The sequence below is a fragment of the Amblyomma maculatum genome, chromosome 1 (assembly GCF_055883805.1).
Source record: "Amblyomma maculatum isolate TAMU_Amacu chromosome 1, ASM5588380v1, whole genome shotgun sequence".
Lineage (NCBI taxonomy): Eukaryota > Metazoa > Arthropoda > Arachnida > Ixodida > Ixodidae > Amblyomma > Amblyomma maculatum.
The window spans coordinates 376687909-376703066 of NC_139344.1; the positions used below are offsets into that span (position 1 = coordinate 376687909).

The following is a 15158-nucleotide window of genomic DNA, read 5'->3' on the forward strand; positions in this document are numbered from 1 at the left end:
TCCCGCTGTGCGCTGGTCGCACGCGAGCCTCCCATTCCCCGCCGCCGTACACGACCCTGCCGCAAGCGCAGTCGCGGCAGCTGCCGCGCTATGGCACCACCCCACCTGCACGTTGGAGTGCAGCATCTGACCGATCGGCCCCCATCGTGGCGTGTGCTTACCTGCCCTCTGTAGTGGATGGATCGACCCCTGTGCGCCGCCGGGCGCACGGCGCACGGCGCCGTATTCCTCCCATACCCACTACATCGCAGTCGCCTTCACTTGCCGCGGGAGAGTAGCCCCGCTCCCCCACCCCCTCCACGTCTGCGTCATCGATGGGAGTGTACAGGACCGCCCGCGGCCACGTCCAGCTCCTCACACCTACGACATATCCGGGCGAACTCTCACTGTGCGCTGGTCGTACGCGAGCCTCCCATTCCCCGCCGCCGTACACCACCCTGCTGTATGCGCAGTCCCGGCAGCTGCCGCGGTATGTCACCACCCCCTGCAGATTTCAGTGCAGCTGCTGGCCGATCGCCGGCAATCCTGGAGTGTGCCGAGCTACCCTCGATCGTGGAGTGTTCCATGTGTGGACGGACCCCTGTGCGCCGCGGGGCTGCTGCCTCTGCGGCGCTTAATCGCGGTGTCAGCTGCGGGAGGCGGTTAGTTCGAAACCTGCCGCCGGACACCCACCGGTGGAATTCAGTGTAAGCGTCCCCCAGCCCAGCGCCCGGCTGTATCTGTGATGTGTGTTCGCAATGCGGAGGTTCCTGGCCGTACGGGGTGAAGACGGTGGGCTAACGCCGCTCGCGGCGGGGGCTAGCCAGCCACCGAATTGTGGTTTGTTGTAGGCCGCTATTACACCCGCCACCGCTTCGGTGGTGGTGGACGACGGCCGTTGTTCCGGCGCGCGTCCTTCTCTCTCTGTCATTTTCCTTTCTTTATTTCGTCCTTCGTCCCTACGAGGCAGCGGAGGTGGCTCAGCTACAGAGCCAGTAGCAGGCCCGTGCATTTCGCTTTATTTCTTCGTACAGCCGCAGCAATGACAAGCGTTTACAATAGGCTCTGCTAACCCTGCTGTGCTCCTTTGAGAGCTTACAGTTTGGAAGAACTAACGGCCTGCAAAGGCCGGGCTGACAGACGAAAAGAGCCACATAATGGGGTTTGCCGCACAAGGGGAAGTTATGAGAGCTTCAGCTTGCCGTGATCCGCGATCAGCTACCGTGATCCGCCACTGCGCATGCCCAGACCACCCTTAACGCCGATAGATGTCGCCACATACTGGATGTCGGCACACAGACCTGCCGCGTCGGGACGAATCAGCTTCAGCGCCCCGCCCACGCGCACTAAACATTCACGGTGGCGGATCGCGGATCACGGTAAGCGAATTCTCTCTGTTGTCGTCCGATGGCGGAACTGATCACTACCACATCAGAGCAATCATTTGAGACTTTCAACTCCTTTCGCAAACATTTCACCCCGAAGAGCCGAGCGCAAGGGCGGGGAAAGCTTCCACCCATTGAAAAGCCGGTGGGTAACAGGCGGCACCAGGGATCGAACCTGGTACCTTCCGAACACGAGGCGGATGCTCTACCACATGGCCACGCTGCGGTGCTACAACGGAAGCATGGAATGGGGTCGGAAGTCTCAAATAGTTGCTCAGATGTGGCAGTGATCAGTACTGCCATCGGATAACAATACGTCTCCCTTGTGCGGCAAAAGCGGAGTAAGTGGCCGTTTCTTGTGTCAGCCCGGACTTTGCACGCCATTAGTTGTTCTAGATGTGAAGCCCTCAAAGGAGCACAACAGGGTTAGCAGAGCCTTTTCCAAACGCACACCCCTGAAAGCTGCACCGAAATTTACCGGTGGGTGTCCGGCGGCGGGTTTCGAAATCACCACCTCCCGCAGCTGAGACGGGCGCCCAAACCACTCGGCCACGACTGCGGTCCTGCTGTCGCGGTTATTTGAACCGTCGTGACGTCCTGGTGACAGCATCAGCAGTCCTCGCTGTGCCTCGCCGAGCCGCAGTACCAGTGCCAGGCTCCCTCTGTACCTACCCTGGAGCGCTGCTGCACCGGTGCCACAAAGCTGGACTCCCCGCCCTGCTAGTGCTCTCCGAGTTATTCGCTTCGTGCTGGCCATATTAATTACCCCCTTTCCCCACTTTTCCATTTCGCTATCCCCCTCGGCACCAGTGTCGCCACGACTTTTAGGCCGGCATATCCTGTCCTTGTATCCCCTCCCCGGAAAATAACAACACGTAGCGAGAAATAAATGAGGGACGAGTCTCAGAATCGTTGTAGTTGGAAATTGATGGGAAGGTAGTGGAACAGATACGGAGGGAAAAGAAGCCTTCTTGTCTTGCATCCTCTATTCCGTTCTTTCTCTTTTTGTCTGTGTAGGAACCAACGAAGTCTTTTTGGAGGGTTTCTCCCGATCGAACGACGCCTACAAGATTAGCAGCATTAGCCAGACCAGTGCAGCGATGCTGGAGATCAGAATAGGAGAAAAGATGCAGAAACGAAAGTAAGATGGTTGTAAGCGAAGAATAAGATTGGGAAGAAAACGGTAATACAATTAACAATCATCGAATATAAGGTAGCAAGAACGAGACTGTCAAACTACAATAAACAGCCCTGACAGGTGCCCCCCCCCCCCCCCCCCCCCGCAGCTGCGGTTTCGCTGATAGTAGCACCCCCGTTCTTGAAATGTTCCTTTAGCTGTTTTTTCTGCAAAGCGAAACTGCCCTGTAAGTGTATATATATATACCCACAAAAACCCACCCACCATATATATATCAAACCAACAAAAAAAAAAAAATATATATATTTTTTTTTTGTTGGTTTGAGCACGTTCTGTCGCAAGCCCGTGTGCGCACGGCAATTTTTTATACAGCCGAAATAAACCGGTGACTTCGTGATGTTAGGGGCAACGGAGAATCGCGGATAGTGAAGGACGGCGATTTGCGCTACCAGACGCCGCAGCGCGAGGGTCCACGGTCGAAGGTGTAAGGCGAAGGTCGGGAACTGCGTACAATGCGATAGGATTTTCACCTCTGAAGGCTCTGAAGCTTCTGGTGATGGCCGCAGCAGCGCTGGAAGCGTTCGGCATTTCTCTGGTAGGCTGCCTGAAAGAGATGCAGGGAAGTCCTCCTTCCTTCCTTTTGGAATAGTGATAGCACACTATATGTCAGTAACTTTATTTCAGCCAGCGTGAGCCGTTCCTTGCTCTTGTCTGTGCTGGAAGCTGTGGTGGACGTTCAGTGCAGTGAGTGACAAATAGTGCGCAATGCCTGCAAGTAAACGTGAAAATAAATTACTTTTTGAAGGGCAGACTTCTTACGTGATATCGTACACAACTCGGTCATCTGAGACGTCCACAAAGTTGAGACGTCAAAATCAGATCACCACATGCTGGAACTACAGACGACGTCCAAATAAAGTTAGCGAATCCGGGGAAGATATACATGAGCCCGGCTGTCTGAGAACTAGGAAATCATTTAACTGAGCAAATAAGTCGCCATTAGTGCCCCAGCCCCAATAGCGGCATATGGGAAGTGGGTACGTGTAAGGGCACCCAGTGAATGCTTTATAGCACGCACATCCCACGCCAACGTTATTATGTGCGTGTGGGTTATTACATACTGACATTACAGTATTGATAGCAAAATATATTTCAAACGTTGTTTTAATGTCACGGACTCAAAGTGCGGTGTAAAACCGCTAATTTTAAGCACAACGGGCACAATACGTTATCATGTAAATACAGAGGAGTAGATATACGCACTGCTGTTATTTTCCTCGAAAACTGTGAACTTTGAGCTTAAACAGTAGCTTATACGCCAGATCTATATTCCGAATGCATTTCCGTTGAAATGTTACACTATGCACCATCAGTGAATAAATGTATGCAACCGCATTTCCGTTGAAATGTTACACTATGCACCATCAGTGAATAAATGTATGCAACCATGCATAGTGCTTTTTCTTTTCTTGTCTCATGGTATTCCATACCGCAACGGTGCGAATACCAATCTCGCAGTCGTAAATTTGAGATTCATGATGCGAAGACATGTCGCGACTGCAGACATAATAAGTCGATACTGTCCTGGAAATTAGGCAATCCCTTTGTTTGTTTACGGACTGGTGGGAGCTCACGTCTTGTCGCTAATCTTCATGCCACGTAGACATGCTTACAACGCAAATAGAAAGAAAACACTTTATGCGAAGAAGGTATGCGTACAACTTTATACAAATATGGCGTTAGGCCATAAATTTCGACCAAGGCCACTTAATAAGTAGTATGGCTTCCACAGAACGCGACTGGTACAAATTCTGCTTTTGAGAGGTTATGAATAAAGCGTGGTATGGCGGCCATTCATTTCGAACTTTTTTAACATATAACGAGACCCATGTCTCAATCAGTATGCGATTCATTAGCATTTCCCGAGCTTCAACGAAAGGATTCGGCGTGACGGTTAGTATGCTTTACTCATAAAATTAATGTGTGTATTCTTGCTATATGATACCTTTCCACTGCTGTATTCAAGATCTTTAGGTCAGAGTGGGAGGGTTTCGCATTTTGGGGGGCACATGAGAGCTGCTATGAAATGAAAACATTTTTCTCAGGAAAGGAAGTTCTATGTTACTGCTCCGAATGCAGAACCAAAATGCATTTTAAGCCGCAGGTGAGGTTACGGTTTCCTCATACGACGGCCTACGATTCCGCTATGAAATATCTCCACAGAACACGAATTCTAACTTTCATCAGCGTGCGCGTTTTTAGCAGTATCAGTTGCTGTCCTTTATTTGTGGCTGTTTATTTTTTCTGCCCCGCGAAAGTGCGAACGCAAACGAAAGCCTGATCCCCGCACAACCATTTCATCTGTAATGTCACATGCCATCTTTATTAAGGAGCATTTCCACTGCGAAGATCCACATCGGATAACAGTGCGATGAACGGTGGCTGCACGGTCGGGATCCACCTTGATACCGCTCGCATTATCAGCAACCGTAATCGGAGAAGCGTCGGTGAATGATAGACGCATGCTCATTTGATGTTCAACCTTGTTGCTCTCGCGCCATCACTTGCAGGCGGCGCAACAAAGCTGTGCCACACGGTAGCCGAGTGGGTAAAGTGTCGAGCTCGCACTCGCGAAGACCCTGGTTCGAATCCCAGCGCCTGCAGCGCTTATGCCAGTGATCGCTGCGATGCGGGGACCGGGATTCAGACCAGAGACGCTCCGGGCAATTTGAGGCCCGGCTGTACGGTCGGCCGCCGTGTGTGGTGGACAAGGCGAGGTGGTGTGCCTTTGCGCACATCATCTCCTCTCGCTGTCCCCCGGGCATCCAAAGGGCGGATGCCCGTCGCTGCAGTGGGTATATCCAAAGGAAGGATGCCCGTCGCTGCAGTTTTTTTTTTTTTTAGCGATATACCCGGCCATAAATTCGAATACAGTTGCCGACCCGTACAGAGCGCAGCACCGTACAGAACGGCTACACTCCGGTAGGTTTCCACACCGTCGGTGTGGCACCGCGGAAGAAGAAGACATAACTCGGTAGTTGCTAGAAGCGAACGACAACATGTAATTGCTAGGACGGAAGGTTTTCGAACATTGTGACGGCGGTGTGCCCCGGAGTTCGACGAAGAGACGCTGTCATACCACTGGAAGCTTTGTACACCCGAACGGGAATAGTGAATTACGAGAGACAAGGGGATGCCCATACGTGAAGTGATTACCCTATGGCATAAATAAACCTCCCTATAAAGTAAACTACTATGCGAAAATTTGAGATGTCTTATCTCTAAAGTCGAACCTAAACGTAACCATGCAGATTGCTTTCGTGTAACTCCAGGTACGCGGCTAAATTTTTACAAAGGATAAAAAAGGTACATATCATTATAGGCAAGCCGCGAATGCTACCGCACTGTACGGTGCCAGTAGCACCGCGCAGTGTGCGAGCATTCCCGAGGTTGCAGTAGCACCATGCTGATGGCAGCACAAGAGAGGAGTGTGCATCACGAGGGCTGAAATTAAAATGTAACCTTCGTGAGGCACTCCTGGTTCTTCCGGAATGTACTGTTACAGTGGCTTACCAGTTTACGAACTAAATCTGGGGCACAAGAACTTGTTCAAAACCTGGTGTTAACAGCAGTTATTAATTCAAATTCTAGAATATTAAAAGTGCTCTTGAGTTTAATAATCCTTGCCTTTTCATCGGACGTTAAAAAGCGTTGCTTTCAGAATCAACCCTAAATACCCAGTCGGATGGTTAAAATTAAAACCTTTTTTTTTTTGCCACATAACAGAATGTGCCAATTAAGAAGCGCACTCGTTAGGTATATCCGTAGAATCCTGCATTCACGCATTTACTACAGCAATCAGACTTATGTCACTGAACACTTCTCAGGCATGACAAAACTCGGCACAGAATCTACACGCATTGTACGCGAGGGTTCGTTTTCATATCTCCTCATATCGTGGTAATGAGTAATGTCAATAACACCCATCCTTCCCCAAACACAGTTCGGCGGCCATCACAGATTTAATTTAAACACAAGCTAAGGAACATGACTTGTCTGCTAATATACCGTAAAGGGCTGGCCTGTAATAATTCGTGAACGGGGAGAACATGACAGAAATTGCAGAGTATCGAGAGTAGTATGATTTGTCCGATACAAAAAGGGAAATTTTGCTTTCCGCAGTTTATCTGAGGCTGCAGCATCTTAATAAGTGGTACAGTGAGTGATACATATCCTCACCATGTGGACGTTCTCAGCGATGGTCCACCTGAAGCTTCACGAGCCCCGCCTGCGCCCTCAGTTGTTTAGCGTTGTGTAAGCATACAGCAATGACCTGCAAAAATTTGTTAGGCAGGTTAAAATGGCAGCTTCATGGAAGCTGTGACATCCCATGTGTACAACTCACCATTTTCCTGTCGCAAAGACCGTTCTCAAAAGGCACCATCAAGCTGTGGTCTATGTGATTCCTTCGCCGTATATCTGCCCCTGTCTTACACAGGCCGATAACTTATATTTCGTCGTGAAGCTTCAACACAATAAAGAAAATAGAAAAAAACCCAAGACAGATCGAAAAATATAATATTCTGGGGCGAGCACTACTTATGTTTTAACAATAATGAATCGCCCCCGCACAAGCTAGCGTACTGGTCATGAAGCTCCATTACTTTTGCGAGCCAAATGAAGAATAGAAGCATATTAAACACATAGCCGCCTCGAGAATAGAAGGGCGCCCGGGGTGACGTGTGGCCTACACAAAAAAGCCCGTTAAGCTCTGCCAACAGGTTCCATTTTCATTTCTTTGGTTTGAATAGAATAAACAGGTTCTCTCAACCTCAGCCTGTCCTCCCTTGACTACCGTCCTCTGAGTGCCTACTTTTAAATGCCCACAAAATTTCCCAGTCAATTTTACCCTTGGAGTCTGCACACTATAGCATTGGAGTCCCTCAGTAGGTCAAACTCACCAACTGCGTAGTTAGCAGCGATCGACCCCCAAAACAGCATAGGTAAACAGAGAAACTTTTCTATAGGAAGCGGCGGAATTGAATTGTACCGAGCGCTAGTCTTAATGAAAAAAAAAAAAGCGAGAAAGAATACATATCATCACCAAAAAAATCGCGAGCTATGCGATACACGAGTAACAAGTGCGATCACGTATGCTCAAGGTTGTGCAGGCAAGGAAAGCGCAGCTGGAAGCAATCAGCGCATCGAGTACACGCCACATTAGCAGAGTGGCGTGTATTCACTGCTGTCCGACCTTACAAAACCTTAAAAAATGTACATTTGCGCCTTGTCATAAAGTACTTTGTTATACGTCTTGTCTACAGAAGACTGCATGTTTGTAACATCGACTCAGTTGACTGGGGCGGTCAGTCCTGCTCCTGCTTGACTGTAATGTCGATGGGCCCACCGTGTTCAAGCATGTTTAGATTAAGGAATGAAAGGCTGGAGACCCCAGATTGAGCCAAATGTCTATAAAGAAGGCAGATAAGATGTGACTTCATGAACATATACTATCTGAGAAATCATATTCATTCGTAGCGGTTCCGTTACCGATGTGCATCTCTTTAACCTCCCATCATGGAGAGTCCACGAACTGTGCAGTTTTTGGTGTCTCGAAAATTTCACAGTTGACCATCCAGAGGAATTCTTTAGCTACTTGAAACAAAAAAAAAAGTCAAAAATCACTTTTTTTAATAAAATATGGGTTTGCTCGAAAGTTTAAAATCAGCCTTAGCTCCAGACATGCCCTCCAGCTTTTACTCACGGTCATCGCATAGCTTCCTGAAGATGCTATTTCACGTGACGCATCCTTACATGAGGAATCCAAACATTACAGGGGAAGGGGCAGAAGTTTGGCTACAAGTTGCTGTCTAACGTGCACCGATATCGTGGAAAACATTTCTGTCTTTCGCTTGTTCACATGCGTACGGAGTCACCACTGTAGGAAGCAGAGTCTCCCACTTAGACTAAATCATTATGTCACCAGCTGCAGTAAAGATGCGAGTCCTCAAATAACTTTGTGGGTGACTATTTGTATGGTGTCCCACACCTCTACTGACATACATATTGCCACACCGATGTCCTCGTCACTCTCGAGTTTCACTTGATTAAAAGGGCCAGCTCGGCTGCTCTGCTGCTTGCTATGTGTGTTGATAACATTTGGTTGAGGTGCTGGGCTATATCCCATGTACGTTGCCCCCGAAGACGTCAGTGACCTGCTCATCGACGCGTGGACGCGGCTCCCGTCCATAAAGCGAGCCGTCTTCTCCGAGGTCTACAACCCGAGTTCGAACCACCGACCACCCCGCTACGAACCATGACATCCACGACGAGCAGCCAGACAAGTCAGCCTTCCAGCAACGCCCCACCGTTCGTCCTTCTCGCACCTCGATCACCGCCATCATTTCATGGTGACCGGTTCGATGATGTGGAAGACTGGTTGGCCAGTTTTGAACGTGTGGCAGCATTTAACCAATGGAACGACGAGCGGAAGCTAATGAATGTGAACTTCGTGCTGCAAGACTCGGCAAAGGAGTGGTTTGAGAACCACGAGGCGTCCTTTGTCAACTGGGCAGCCTTTCGCCGTGCGTTGCTTACAACATTCAGCTCGAGTGCGCGCTAAGAAAACGCAGAGATTGCAATTCGTTTGAGGTGTCAACAGTCAAATGAGAGCGTGACCATGTTTGTCGAGGACATGACGCGGCTTTTCAATCGGGCCGACCCAACCATGCCCGAGGCCACGAAGGTATACGGCACCTCATGCGCGGGGTAAAGGAGCAGCTGTTCGCTGGCCTCATTCGCGACCCTCCTAGAACTGTCGCAGATTTCGCGAGAGAAGGTACCAGCATGGAACGTTCACTGCAAGAACGGAGTACCCAATACAGCCGTCAGACAAGCGTAGCGGCCACACCCTACTGCGCGTCCGTGCCAGCAGCCAGGGACGAGGCATTGCGGGAGCTTGTGAGGAGCATTGTCCACGAAGAGCTGCAAAACCTCCACTTTGATGCTCCCTCTGCAATAAATTATTTACCGGGGACGTCATTCGTGACGAAATCCGGCGAGCGGTGCATCCACCAAAAGCACCACAACCAGAGCCATGCATCATGACTTATAATGATGTCCTACGTCGACCTGCCCCCGAGCCGCATCCATTCCGCCCCGTTGTCGGACCACCGCCTCGCTACATGCGCCCCATCGAGCAGCAACAAGATCTACGCCCCGTCGAGCCGCGGCAAGACCAGCGTTCCGCTATCAGCAAGGCGCAATTGTGGCGCACGCCCAACAGACGGCCGCTTTGTTATCACTGCAGCGAACCTGGCCACATTCTTCGCAATTTCCCATACCGGAGAATAGGTTTAAGAGGATTTCCACCAAACGCGCCTCGACCCCGCTATGGCGAAAGACAACAGGAGATTGAGGAATACCTGGCTGCTAACGAGATGCACCCGACGTCACCGCAACGGCAGTCGCGATCGTCATCCCCGAGGCGTTTTGCTTGACCCAGTCGGTATACTCCTCTTCTGGGCCATTCAGAGGCACGTCCCCTCGCCGGGGAAACTAAACACGGCGACCTCCGGGGGTGAGGCCGCCGCTACGTCTCAGATTAAACAACCTCCACCCGACGATTTGATGCGACGGCGCGAGCGGCAACAGCCCGAATGACGACGACCTGATTCAATGAACTTACCGACGTGCTGCGAACGCATTGTTTCCAGGGACATTTTTGTAACCGCCGACAGTTGTGATGTCACCGCACTTGTGGATACCGGCGCCGATATTTCCGTCATGAGCAGCCAGCTAGCTACGGCACTCAATAAGGTTCTGACGCCTTGGTCCGGGCCAATGATGCATACCGCCGGTGGTCATGTTATGACGCCGCCTGACATCTGCACTTGCCGCATAGAGATCTGCGGTTTTACTTCCACTGGCACATTTGCCGTATTACAAGAGTTGGTGACAATATATTATGGTGAGGCTGCCCAAATATAGCAGAAACTATTATGCATGTGCCCGTGCCACTAAGTATAATGGGCTTTCTGTTGACATACAGGAGGACCTCACAGCACGTATCGGGCTACTGCCACTCTGATAAATGGCTTGAAATAATGTTTTACGCGGAATGGGGCAACGCTTGTCTAAAGCTGGACGGCAGCCGTGGTGTGAAGCAGATTGCAGTTTATATAACTTCCAGTTACAGTGCGGAGGTCATTCTCGTGCTCCAACATAATTTTCAATGCAATCAGGGCGCCCGACTGCTGTGCCCAAAGACGCGGGGTCGAATCCCGGCCTCGGCGGCTGCTTTTCGGTGGAGCCGAAAAGCTTGGCGCCCGTGTGCTGTGCGATGTCAGTGCACGTTAAAAAATCCCAGGTGGTAGCAATTTCCGGAGTCCTCCACTACGGCATCTATCATAGCCTGCGTCGCTTTGGGGCGCTAAACCCCAAAACCAAACCAAAACCAAACCAATTTAAAATTTCTGATTGGGCTTAGGTATGTACCTCAGTTAGATACCTAAATAAGGGCCTAAGCGTCTCTACGGTGGAGAAATCGTCTGCCGATTATCCAAGGCTAATCTGTCAAACAGATTAAAACAACCTCAAGCTCCGTAACCACGATATCAGGATAACAGCTGAACCAGAATCCCAAAATCTAGCGAGCTTGCGCCACCAGAAATTACAATCTGTTTTTAAAAAATATCAGTGCGAGAAGAAACGCTTTCCATCATTCCAATGTAATCTATTGTCAGTTTATCGATCAAGTTATTTGACGTACAACTAACATATCTAGTTAGACGTCGAGCTGACCTTCTTCTCCCGCTTTCTTGTTTGTCGCGGCACAAAGGTTACAAGTGAGTTCGATGTGCTTCGCGAAACCTTTTGGCACGTGCATGCATGCACGCTAACCCATACAAATGACGCAGAATCATAAAATAATCACCAAGCAGAAACAGCCTAGCTTCGGGGCATTATGTGATCGTTCAAATTTTCGAAGTATTGTACCGCGAGTATTGTCTGGGGCATTGTTTGGTTGGCGCCGCCCTCTATAGGCCGTTAAACTCGGTTTTGACGTCGCAATTTAGCGTCCCACCGAAATATGATGATGTTACTTTCCTCTAGTAATGCTTACATATATAGTGACACGGTGTTTTATGAGTGTTATCATAGCATGGCTAGTGAACTATGACATGGCCACGCCGACACTGAAACAAAAACATCGGGCTGAAGATATGCCAGAGTGCAGTGCAGAGTTCTGAACAAGCGCGTATAGTTCCTGCCATAAAGTGGGGACTTTAATGCACTCATGAAACTGTTCTATGCAACGTGAAAAAAATGCCCGCGCCGCTCTCCAGGACCATATATTATTTAAGGATGCCTAAAATTCTTCACTTACAGTGCTCAAAAGCTGTTGAGTAGATGTACTAATGGCGCTTCGGATGCGCGCTCTAGATACTCCAAAAGCAGGAAAATGTTTTCTGCCCAGGAGTAAGTGCTCCAGCAAAACTGCATATTAATAGAAAAATATAACTAGAAGGAAGCATTTGGCCTCTGACAGGCCAAGCTCATGTTTGGTTTGTCAGGTTTAACGTCCCAAAGCGACTCAGGTTGTGAAAGACGCCGTAGTGGAGGACTCCGAAAACTTTGGACCACCTCGGGTTCTTTAACATGCACTGACATCGTACAGCCCACGGGCGCCTTGCTATCCGCCTCCCCGGAAAAGCGGCCGCCGAGGCCGAGATTCGATGCCGCATCCTTGGTAACAGTAGTGGAGCGCCGCAGCCACTGCACCACCCCGGCGGGGTGTCAAGGTCATGCGCGTCGAAGTTCACCACGGCGCAATTACCAAGTAACCAAAGTTATTGGCGCCCGTGTTATATCGTCAATAAATTCTACCTTGGACTACAGCATCCTCGTCCGCCCCGGAAAGCCTGACGACAAGCAATGCTGCTGTGTTATCAATATAGAGCTCGCTAGCGCGCCGCAAGGTGACAACTCTGCTCCATCACGTGGGCAATACCGCTTCTCTTGTGAACAGCCCGGCAAAGCCATGCAGTTCTGAAGTCATAAATAGTATTAGCCAATCAAAGCCACGACACACAATGTTAGTCGTTCTTCGATTCTCATTTCACCGCTCTCATAAAAACAGGGGTGTGGTAACGAAAACGCAAAGATGACAAGAGCCTCTTTCTGTATTTTGCTCGTGAACCTGCGTGCTATTATGCACGACTAACTAGCTTCGCTCACGTTTTCATGGGAACGAAGTGAATTCGGTCTTGTCATCTAATATTATGACATCACACTACCCGCCGACCAATATTTGTCCGGCCTTGTCACGTGCCATTTGCCACCTGTCAAATGAACGCTAGGGATTTTTCAAACTACGAGCCTAAAAAGGGGAGGGGTGCTAGCGTGTGCTGAATTCTATGGCTACCATTTGGAGTAGTTTGCTGTGGAGGTTAGGTTATACCGGCTGAGTGGAGGAGGGAGGGACGAACTCGATCCCTGCTGCGGCAGCCTCGTTTCAATAGAGAAGATATCCGTTGATGTCAAAAAACCTTTTGACCTTTTCCTATATGCGGTCGAAAATGTTTAACCAATCACGTTTCGGACGGTTATTGTGCATCTTTGATTCCACTAGTCGTAGATGACGCAGCGCTACCGTCACGTTATAATAAAGAGAGATTTGAAGATCGTAACTTCCATTAGTACGAGCGCCAAATTTCCTCTCGATTTTTAGGTGCAATTTAAAACACAGCTTTGATTTAAAATACAGCTTAGCACCCTCTACGTCCACGTCATACTGACGTCAAATCATGCGACCTAGACTTTGATAGTGGGCACGGGCCACTTGGCCAACTTGACTATGACCCTGTCATGTGCCGACCAGCAGGCTTACCACAGAAATTAGTGATCTTGACCTCGACAAAGGTAACGGGCCACTTGGTGGCCTACGTGACTATGCCTCAAAGTCATATATCGACTACCAGGCTTAACACAGAGGTTTGACCTCTAAACCCCCTTGACGGCTCGATCTACCTCAAGTAGTGAAGCTTTCGCTTCAAAAAGAGAGAGAAGGAGGCAGAGAGGTTAACCAGAAAGGTGTTCCTATTAGGTACACGTCACTGTGAAGAGAGATGAAAGAATATAAAAGAAAAACCAGATAAGGCATGAGGACCAGTCATATTTTGTCATGCAAGCATGAAGCCCTGTTCCTAGTAGCCCACATGTTTTGTAGGCCTAGAAGGCTGTGAACCGTGATCGCAGTGATCACTGGTCGAGCATCTTGCCCTTCGTCAGAGGGTATGGATGGAGGCTGCTCAGTGCTCACTGGAGGGTATATGTATTTCGATAATAAAATATGACTGCCGACCGGCTATGGAAGCGAACCGTTTAATTGTTATGCCTGGTTATTCTGTACTGCTAAGGCAGGTTCCACTCATGTAGACCTGAACCTAATTTAGAGAGTGGAAGCTCAATTAAAACAGGTCAGACACGGTTTTCTGTGGTTAAACTCGTCCACGCTGTCTGCGATCCTCAAGGGCACCACATAACTGGTCAAGACGAAACGAAAATCTTGAGGGCATATTGAAGAGGGAGATCCAAGGAGGCGAGCCAAGTGGACGTTGGTGACGGTGGATGATAAGGGTAGGCAGGGGACTGGAAGGCTGTGTGGCATTGTGTGAGGCAATGTTGCTTATGTACCGGTATGAATTAAGTTTTCCATATGTGTAAAGAACAGGCAAATGTGCATAGTAGAAGTGAGTCGCACATTAAGAAGCGGGTGTGGAAGGCAGCATAGGCGAGCAGCAAACGAAAAAGAAGCGAGCGCCGCCGGCTCCCCGCACAGCGCCTGTGGTCAAAGTTCTGGCGCCTATAACCTTTGCTCCGTGAGGCTAGTGAACCTTTTGTTTTAAAGTATATGACACTCACACTGTATATTTGCGAGTGTCTCCTCACGACCCCACCTCTCACAAAAAGGTGTGTCGGTCATTCCAAAGCAGACTGAATTTTGCTTTGATAATGAGTATCTGAGTATCAGAATGAATGATACTCAGCGTGCATACGTGCGCATGCCGTCTGCTAACCAGCAGTTTTTATGTCCACGCCTACTGCTCGGTGCCTGCTGTTTGTTTCACTATTCTGATTACATTTTTTACGTGTCAGCTTTTTACGAAATAAATATTAGCAGGTTACCATCCCACACTACAGTAAAGGCAATAATTGTCGTTGTCGAGGATGTCATGCTGGATAATAACACTCTTCGTCGCTTGAGGTTCTTTGCCGCGCGGCGTATCAAACAAAGCGATGATGTCATTAAGCGCGGTGTCAAAATAAAACTATCAGGTTGGGACATTCATAAAACCTAATGCAATCCCACAGACATTTATCACGCCAGTTTTTATTTGGATTCCGGCAACTACTGAAGCATGAGCCGGCCTAACACTGTTGCCGTGCAGGAGGCAATCACAGACCACTATATGCCCTCTGTACGCGCTCACTTAGAGACGATGTCATACCACTGGAAGCCTTCTACACCCGAATGGGAATGGTGAACTACAAGAGGCAAGGGGAGCTCATCGTGAAGTGATTCCCCTGTGGTCTAAATAAATCTAACACCACATAGTAAACTACTATGCGAAAATGAGACTCTGAAGTCGAAC

At 49.2% G+C, this 15158-nt stretch overlaps 1 protein-coding gene across 6 annotated transcripts in view; it reads right to left on the reverse strand.

The window, feature by feature from the left end:
• Positions 1-3176: 3176 nt before the first annotated feature.
• LOC146208306 (uncharacterized) overlaps positions 3177-15158 on the reverse strand; it is a 68100-nt gene continuing 56118 nt past the window's right edge. For 5 of the 6 annotated variants that reach the window (XM_084587239.1, XM_084587242.1, XM_084587238.1 and 2 more), the window contains 2 exons: positions 6742-6835; positions 3177-3271 (listed from right to left, as the gene is read on the reverse strand). In XM_084587239.1, the coding sequence (XP_084443365.1) occupies positions 6755-6835 (81 nt within the window). In that variant the 3' untranslated portion in view covers positions 3177-3271; positions 6742-6754. The remainder of the gene's footprint in view (positions 3272-6741; positions 6836-15158) is intronic. The other variant, XM_084587236.1, reaches the window with a different exon arrangement.